Source organism: Euwallacea similis, chromosome 12 (assembly GCF_039881205.1).
Source record: "Euwallacea similis isolate ESF13 chromosome 12, ESF131.1, whole genome shotgun sequence".
Classification (NCBI taxonomy): domain Eukaryota; kingdom Metazoa; phylum Arthropoda; class Insecta; order Coleoptera; family Curculionidae; genus Euwallacea; species Euwallacea similis.
The window spans coordinates 4,008,271-4,017,996 of record NC_089620.1 but is presented as its reverse complement, the minus strand read 5'-3'; the positions used below and the strand labels follow the sequence as shown (position 1 = coordinate 4,017,996).

At 34.4% G+C, this 9,726-nt stretch overlaps 1 protein-coding gene across 1 annotated transcript; it reads right to left on the bottom strand.

Moving 5' to 3' along the window:
• Nucleotides 1-575: 575 nt before the first annotated feature.
• Nucleotides 576-1,850, bottom strand: LOC136412389 (uncharacterized). The gene has a single exon (XM_066395448.1). It carries the CDS (start codon nt 1,848-1,850, stop codon nt 576-578), a length of 1,275 nt encoding a protein of 424 aa, XP_066251545.1.
• Nucleotides 1,851-9,726: the final 7,876 nt, after the last annotated feature.

Genomic DNA, 9,726 nt, shown 5'->3' with positions numbered 1-9,726 from the left:
CACGACTCGGTTGGGGGTTGGTGGCAGATATTAATGAAACAACTTTTGAATTAAGGCTTGGTATATTGCAGGCAAAAGTGGAGCAGATGAATATGTATGTTCCGAAAGATGTCCTAGAGTTTTTAGCAAGGAACATAAAATCTAATATAAGAGAATTAGAAGGAGCATTAAATAAGGTTACCCATACCTCATTAATTGGAAGAAGTATGACGGTAGAATCAGCTAGTGAAACCCTAATCGATCTTCTTAGGTCAAATCATAGGTCAGTCACAATAGAAGAAATACAAAAGAAAGTAGCTGAATTTTTCAATATAAAGGTTGCAGATATGCAATCCAATAGAAGGCTTCGCAGTCTTGCAAGGCCAAGACAAATAGCTATGTATTTTGCCAAAAAATTTACGCAAAAAAGCCTACCAGATATTGGGAGAAACTTTGGTGGCAGAGACCATGCTACTGTTATACATGCAGTAAAACAAGTAGAAAATTTTATAAAGACCGACTCAAAATTTGCTGATGAAATCAATCGATTAAAAAAAATGTTTAAGTAGCGTTTTTAAAATAGCTAATAACAAATCCTAAAATGAATCGACTATAGTTTTAATCCGTTTAAGTTTAAAATCTTCTGTTAGCTTCGCAGAATACATTTCCTTATTGTGTTGATTATAGAAGGTAAATTCGTGATCATCTAAATTTAGTATTGCAAAGCCAAAGCCAAAAAAGTTTCTAACCTCGTGTGCTAAGTAGTTTTTACCATTTGAATAGTCAAATTCTACATTTTGATAAACAGATTCTTGATCTTGAGCGTGTAATGATGCACCACCGTTTCCAACTATAATTTGGTCTGGAACATTATCCATTAATAAAATCTGGGCTATATGAATGTGGCCAGAAACTATGGTAGTAACATTGCTTGGAAATTTATCTCCAAAAGTTTCGATTTGTGTAAGATTACCATGGCTTTTTAATGTCAAAAATTCTTTTTTTGGAGATCTCCAAAGCGGTTTATGAGTTAAAAACCACATGGGCTTGTCAGAACTATTTTGTATCAATTTATCAAATTGCCTCTCAAAAGCATCAATTGTGCTTTGGGTTGTAAAAATATCCTCACCGGATGAAGAGTCGAAGATAAAAAATTTCATCGGTCCAGCATCTAAGGACCAACTAGAAACGAAGTTTCCACATTTTTCAGACGAAAAGGGGTATGAATCTAGATACCTGAACCATCCTTCATAAGCTCTATCACAACTCTCATGGTTTCCACGAACAAAAAGGAAAGGGGATTGTGATAAAATATCCTTTGCAGGCTCAAACCAATCAGCGTACCAAACTTCTTTATTATATCCATAAATATCGCCACACTTTTTTGTATTTCTACATTTTGTTTGTCTATAATGATAATCACCAACATGGATAATTAAATCTGGTTTATGAAGGGCGATTGAATCTAAATTTTTTTTTAAAGGCCAGCTATCTACCGAATTACATTCCTGCTGAAATAACATATTTATTCTACAGCCCGTGTCACCAATGAAAGCAATTTTATTAACCTTTTTTGGTAATATAGGAACCCGTAGATCCTCAATACTAATGTTTTTGGCACTTGTTTGTACTGTCAGTTCACAAACTGTTTCGTTATGATCACCATTGTTAATTGAGCTGCGATTCAGCATTTCTGTTTCCTCGCCATCAACATAAACAATGGGACACATGTCATTATCCGTAATTGCGCGTATGCTTAGTTTATTTTCTGGGATAACTTGAGACCATGTGTATAATATTTGTGCATGGACGAAATGAAAGCTAGTTATAAGAGAGAGAGCTAAAAAAATAAAGATATTAGCTATATTCATTTGTATAAAAACCTAAGTTAAAAATTAGTAGTAAGGTTATCTTAAATGATTAAAATTTATAATCACAAAATTCATAATCAAATTATACAAACAATTTCTAAATTATTCTAGTATCAGATTGACACTCTAGATGAAAAATTCTAAAATGATTAAGTAATTTAAAATAATTATATAAAAATTAGAATATAGTGCGGCCGTGGTGGAATTGGTAGACACGCAGCGTTGAGGTCGCTGTGGCTCATAAGGCCTTGGAAGTTCAAGTCTTCTCGGCCGCACCAGTTTTTATCACTGTTTAATATGGGTAAAAATGTTTATAGGAAATCAGAGTAGCAATAAGGTAGAAAGAGCTATCAGCGAAATCAGGCGCGGTCGGCCAATTGTAATATATGATGAAAGTAATTACCTATTGTTTGCTGCTGTTGAGGCTTTAGAAAGAGATTTATTTAATCAATACAAGCTTATATCAAGCAATGTATATGTTACTTTAACTTCAAGTAAGGTAAAATACATATCTCAGAATAAAGAACATAACAGCAAACGTCTGTTGGTGAATAATTTTGATGAACTGCTCCATTTAATAAACTGTTCAAAGGAAGATTGCATAAAAGAGTTGCAATGCTCAAAGACAATAGATGAATGTGCTATTGCCTTGCTTAAGTTCTCAGAATTATTGCCATACGCGTTAGTGGCTGATATGACTTTTGAGAATAATCATGAAATGCGAAATTGGTGCGAGAAAAATGACGTTATTGCACTGGACACGTCATTCATAAATAATTTTCAAGAAAATCAGGATGTATATGAAGTGTGCAAAACATCATTATTTTTAAAACAGACTCAAGAAGTAAATATCATATCTTATAGAACCGAAAGTGGTGGAAGAGAACATCATGCAATTATCATTGGCAATCCAGATAAAGATGGCGAACCATTAGTAAGAATTCATTCTTCGTGTTATACGGGTGACTTGTTAGATAGCTTGTCATGCGATTGCAGAAGTCAGTTACATCAAGCAATTCAAATGATAGCTGACTCTGGAAGTGGTATTATATTGTATTTGATGCAAGATGGAAGAGGTATTGGTTTAACTAATAAGTTAAGAGCGTACAGTATGCAAAGAGGACATAATCTTGATACTGTTGATGCAAATAGAATATTGGGTTTTGAAGATGATGAAAGGAGTTTTGTTGTTGCAGCTAAAATGCTTAAGAAATTGAACATTAACAAAATCCAATTACTTACAAACAATGATAGGAAATTGTCAGAATTGGAAAGTAGTGGTATAGAGGTTACAAAGTGTCTACCACTTATTGTGGAACGTAATAAATATAACGATTCATATATGGAGACAAAATTTGGTAAATTAGGCCATAGATTAAGAGTTTTTTAGCTTTTTTGCTGTAACTACTTTGTTAATTTGCTATGTTTATTAACATAAGTTAAGATTTTGAGGAATACTAAAATGCTAAGATTTTTTAAACGAGAAAAAAATACTGAATCCTTAGATAAGGATATAAATTGGAATTCAAACCGCTACAGCACAGTTATTGCTCAAAGGAATATTCTACTTTTATTTGCATTAATATTATTAGCAACGATCTCTATCAGCATATTGGTCATATTTAAAATTAGCACAAGTAGCACTATTGAGCCATTTGTTATAGAAATTGACAAGAAATCAGGAATAGTGCAATTGGTTGATCCTGTCACAGTAAAAGAGTATTCTGCAGATGAAGCGCTAAACGATTATTTTATTTCAGAGTATATAAAAGCAAGGGAGGTTTTTGATCCATATCATTATAATTATAACTATTATACAAAGGTGAGGTTGTTTTCCTCACCTAATGTGTATAATGAATTTAGAAATTATATAGGATCGCAGAATATGGATGATCTTTTTAATTTATATTCAGATACCAAAAGTGAATTTAAAATTCGCTCAATTCAAAAATTGGGTAACGATGCTCTTCAGGTGAGATTTTTTGTGGAATTTACACGAAAAGATGGAAGTTCCACAAGAAAAAACAAGATAGTTATTATGTCATATAGGTATGCATCACTTGAAATGGATGATCAGCAAAGATATATTAACCCATTAGGATTTCAAGTTATTTCATATAGAGTAGATGATGAATATGTATAGGATATTATTAGTTTTAGCTTTACTTGTCAGTGGCAATTTAAACGCATCCATTAATTATAATGAGCCTATTTCTGTAGATAGTAGAATAAAGACTTTTGTGTATAGCCCTAATGAAGTATTTACGGTGGTTTTTAGTCAGGGTTACTATTCTTATATTGAATTTGCGGAAGGAGAAAAAGTTAAAAATATCGCTGTTGGTGATGCATCAAGTTGGAAAATTAATCCTTATGACAATAAATTGCTTATCATGCCATTTGAAGTTAGTAGTCGCACTAACATGATTATTACGACAACTAAAAAAAGAAATTACATTTTTGATTTAATCTCAAGGCCAAACTACGATAAATACCCGGATACTGATGCTAAGAAAGTGGATCACGATTATTCTGCTGAAAAGGATATATCTTACGTAGTACGTTTTTATTATCCTCAAGAAGAAGGTGAATTTGATGTTGATTTAGATGAGGTTTCTTTATCTACTCAAATGCAATATACTACAGACAAGCTAGAAAAAATAATACAAGAAAATGATACGAAGTACAATTATACATATATTGATGAAGGTGGTAATGCGGGTATAGTTCCGATTGAGTTATTTGATGATGGTTATTTAACCTATTTAAAATTTAGAGATAGTAATAAAATACCTCAGATTTTTGTAGAAGGGGAGGATAAACCTTGTAAAAGGCTGTTATTTGATGATTATGTTATAATAAAAGGAGTACATAAAAAGCTATTTATGCGTTATGAAGATGGTGAAGTTGAAATTATAAATAGGTCACTTTAGCTGTGGTACATGCAATATGAATAAAGAAAGGCGTAACAATTCAGAAGATGAGTCAGAAATAGAGAACAAGGTAGTAACAGTTGGCTCTAATCAAGGTCATAGGGCATTGATGGTCATTATTTTAGTACTTCTGGTTGGTGGAGTGTATTATCTCTATTTTAGTCCTTCTCATAAAGAGGGTTCAGAAGTTATTAAAAAAGAGGAAACAAAGCAAAACGTTCAAGAATTGAAAGGAAAGTTGGAACAAGTTCCAGATAATGTAATGGTTCCTGAAAGAATAATAACCGATTCCTTACCACCCTTACCTCCTCTTCCTACACCACAAATCGTACCAGAAATAAAACAAATTAAAAAAGAAGAAGAGAAACCAAAAGAAACTTCTGCGTCAAATATACCTATTTTGCCAAAGCAAAATTTTCCTTCTAGTAATGTTATGGGCAATTTACCTACCTCGTTTCCTACAATAGGGGGTGGCGGTTATCCTAGAGACAGACGTAGTGCACAGATGTTGACAATTTCAGGTGGTAGTGGAGAGAACAAGGCTGCTGATGCTATTTTATCCGACACTTCAGCACAATCGAGCAAAGCTACCAGAGTAGGAAAGCTTGGTTTAATGATTACTCAAGGTAAAATTATTGATGCTGTTCTTGAAACTGCAATAAACTCTGATCTGCAAGGAATGCTGCGTGCTATGGTGAGTAGAGATGTTTATGCAGAAACTGGTGATACAGTTTTAATACCTAAAGGCTCAAGATTGATAGGCAATTATTCATTTGACTCGAATGTTGCTAAATCTCGTGTAAATATAAACTGGAATAGAGTGATTCTGCCACATGGAATAGATGTTGCCATCTCATCACTTAGTACTGACGAGCTTGGTAGAGCAGGGATAGCGGGAATAGTTGATAATAAAATAGTAAGTGCGTTATTCTCTTCAGTGGCACTTGCTGGTGTTTCAATTAGTTCGGCTGTTATAGGGCAAAAGGCTTCTAATATTGTCGATGCGCTAACTGCCATGGATGCAGTGAAGTCTATTACGGCAACTGAAATAGATATTTCTTCTCTCAAAGGGGCTATTGTTGAGAGATTGGAGGATGCTATAAAAACTGAAGTTGGGAAGGTAGGAGACGAAAAATGGAAATTGGATCTTAGGGCTATTGAAAAAATTCGGAATGCCAAAAGTGATCAGGATTTACTGAGAATAATAAAGGAAGAAATAGTAAGTGTGATAAAAAGTTCTGGAGCTAGTGGAGTTGATGCAATTACTAGTGACAATATCGGTATAACTTTAGACGATGTACGTCAACTGTTGAGGCAAACTCAGAAAAGAAGCAAGTCTGTTTATGATGAAGCAATCGGAAAATCAATCAATGATTTTTCTAAAGACATGCGAGATATAGTAGGCAGATACACAGATAAAAAACCAACTATTTATGTTGATCAAGGCACCGCATTGAAAGTATTTGTTAACCAAGATATAGTATTTCCTTCACAGGCAATATTAAATCAATGAAATGAATTATGCTGCACTTGATACATATTTGGAGCCATTACAAGGCATATTTCAAGAAGAAGGCGTAAATGAAATATCAATAAATAAGCCAAAGGAAGTATGGATTGAAAATCGCGGTGAAATAAGGTGTGAAAAATTAGAAGTATTCGATCTTAACCATTTGAAATCTCTTGGCAGACTGATTGCTCAAGCTACAGAACAAAAACTTAGCGAAGAAGCGCCGTTACTTTCGGCAACATTACCAAATGGTTATCGTATACAGATAGTATTTCCGCCAGCATGTGAACCTGATAAAGTAGTCATGTCGATTCGTAAGCCTTCTAGCATGCAGTTAGCACTCGATGATTACGAAAAAATGGGGGCTTTTTCTGAAACTGTTACAGAAGCAACTGATAATCAAGTTGACCGTCATTTGGATTTATTGTTAAGGCAAAAAAAAATAAAAGAGTTTTTAGAATACGCTGTAATAAGTAAGAAAAATATTATAATTAGTGGTGGAACTTCCACTGGTAAGACTACTTTTACTAATGCTACTTTGCGTGCTATTCCAGCTGAGGAAAGAATTATTACTGTTGAGGATGCAAGGGAAATCGTTTTGAACGATCATCCCAATAAAGTCCATCTAATTGCCTCTAAAGGAGGGCAGGGCAGAGCAAAAGTAACCACTCAAGATTTGATAGAAGCGTGCTTACGTTTAAGGCCAGACAGAATAATAGTTGGTGAGCTCCGTGGAGCGGAAGCTTTTAGTTTTCTCAGGGCGATAAATACTGGTCACCCTGGATCAATATCAACCCTTCATGCGGATAGTCCAACAATGGCCCTTGAGCAAATAAAATTGATGGTTATGCAAGCAAATCTTGGCATTCCTCCAGACCAAATTATACCATACATTAGAAATGTGATTGATATTGTTATTCAGCTAAAAAGAACCGGTGGGGGCAAAAGAAGCATTTCTGAGATATTATTTACTAGATCTGCGAGCGAAAATGCTTAAATTTATACATAAGTTAAGGAAGAGTAGTTTATGAGTAATGGAAATCACCTACGTAATATTCTCATAGGAGGTGTAGTAGCTTTTAGCATACTTGAGTTTTGCTTCTATCTATCTGGTATACTGTTCTTTCTATTAGTTGACGGTCCGGATGCTGTGGATTTTAAGGCAATTAATCCTAGTTTGACGCCTTTCCCTCAAGCTCTTTGGCCAACAATCTTTGATCATATACAATATTGTTGGCATCATCCAGAGTTATATAGCCTTGAGCTCAAAATCACATTAATTATATCTTCTGCACTGCCTATCATTGTTTTAATGATTATTTTGTGGAATTTAAGAGAAAGGATAATTGAGTGGCGACCATTTAAAAAGAAAGAATCACTTCATGGAGACTCGCAGTGGGCATCAGAGAAAGACATACGAAAAGCAGGATTAAGAAGCAAAAAGGGATTATTGCTTGGTAAAGATAAAAGAGGATACTTCATTTCTGATGGGTTTCAGCATGCATTGTTATTTGCACCTACAGGTTCTGGTAAGGGTGTTGGCTTTGTAATTCCTAATTTATTATTTTGGACTGACTCGGTAATTGTACACGACATAAAATTAGAAAACTATGAAATAACAAGTGGTTGGCGAGAACGACAAGGACAAAAAGTATACGTATGGAATCCAGCGCAGCCAGATGGAATAAGTCACTGTTACAATCCATTACAATGGATTAGTGAAAAACCTGGGCAGATGGTTGACGATGTGCAGAAAATAGCTAACCTAATCATGCCTGAACAAGACTTTTGGCAGAATGAAGCAAGAAGCTTATTTGTTGGAGTGGTATTATACTTACTTGCTGCACCAGAGAAAGTTAAATCTTTTGGTGAAGTTGTGCGTACGATGCGTAGTGATGATGTAGTTTATAATCTTGCTGTTGCTCTTGATACGATGGGTAAAATACTACACCCTGTAGCATATATGAATATTGCAGCTTTTTTACAAAAAGCTGATAAAGAAAGGTCGGGTGTTGTATCAACCATGAACTCATCGCTTGAATTGTGGGCAAACCCATTGATTGATACTGCAACTGCGTCAAGTGATTTTAATATTCTAGATTTTAAAAAGAAGAAAATTACAGTTTATGTTGGTTTAACTCCTGACAACTTGACTAGGCTCAGGCCTTTAATGCAGGTTTTTTACCAACAGGCAACTGAGTTTTTATGTAGAAAATTGCCATCGGATGATGAGCCTTATGGTGTATTGTTTTTAATGGATGAGTTTCCTACACTTGGAAAAATGGAGCAATTTCAAACAGGTATTGCATATTTTCGTGGTTATCGAGTTAGGTTATTCTTAATTGTTCAAGATACTGAGCAGCTCAAAGGAATATACGAAGAAGCAGGAATGAACTCCTTTTTGTCAAACTCGACTTACAGAATAACTTTTGCAGCCAATAATATTGAAACAGCTAATTTAATATCGCAACTTATAGGAAACAAAACTGTACAACAAGAATCGTTGAATAAGCCTAAATTTTTAGATTTAAATCCTGCTTCAAGGTCATTACATATCTCTGAAATACAGAGAGCATTGCTATTGCCTCAAGAAGTTATTATGTTGCCACGCGACGATCAGATAATTTTAATAGAGTCGACTTACCCAATTAAATCAAAGAAAATTTTGTACTATAGTGATAGCATCTTCACAAAAAGACTGCTCAAGCAAACTCGTGTGCCTACACAAGAACCATATGACCCAAACAAAGTTCTTTCTGCCGCTGCGAGCAAAGATAAGGTTAATAATGAGGGGAATAATGCTCTTGAGGGGCCTAATTCAGTTGATTATCCTGCTGAGACTAAAACAGAAGATGCAGTATATGATGAATCAGATGAATTTGCAGACGAAGATATTGATGATGAAGATATTGACGATAAGTTTGAAGATGATGACGAGGAAGATGAGGATATTGACGATAAATTCAAAAATGACGAGAAGTAAGGTTAACTTTGCCTATTTTTAGCTCAGAAAAGTGCAAGTTATGCAAATAATTAGGTTTTTCATATTAAACCATTTTTAATTAATTAGTATTAGATTAGCTATTTTAACTAGGGGAGTAGTAATGATTAGTAAAAAAACATTAGCAGTTACAGCACTTGCTTTGCTGTTGTCACAACAATCTTTTGCAAGTGAAACAGAAGGGTTTTACTTTGGTAGTGGGTATTATGGTCAATTTTTTAATGGCATGGGTGAACTCAAAACAAGCACTACAGGTATCAAAAATTTGTCTATAAATGACAGGGATGCTCAGAACACAGAAGGTCAGTCACTAAGTGAGTATAAAGGAGATTATAATCCACCTTTTGCTGCAAATGTAGTATTGGGTTATACAGGGGAATTGAATGGCAACAGCTATAGGGCTGAATTGGAAGGGATGTATTCTTCTGTAAAAGT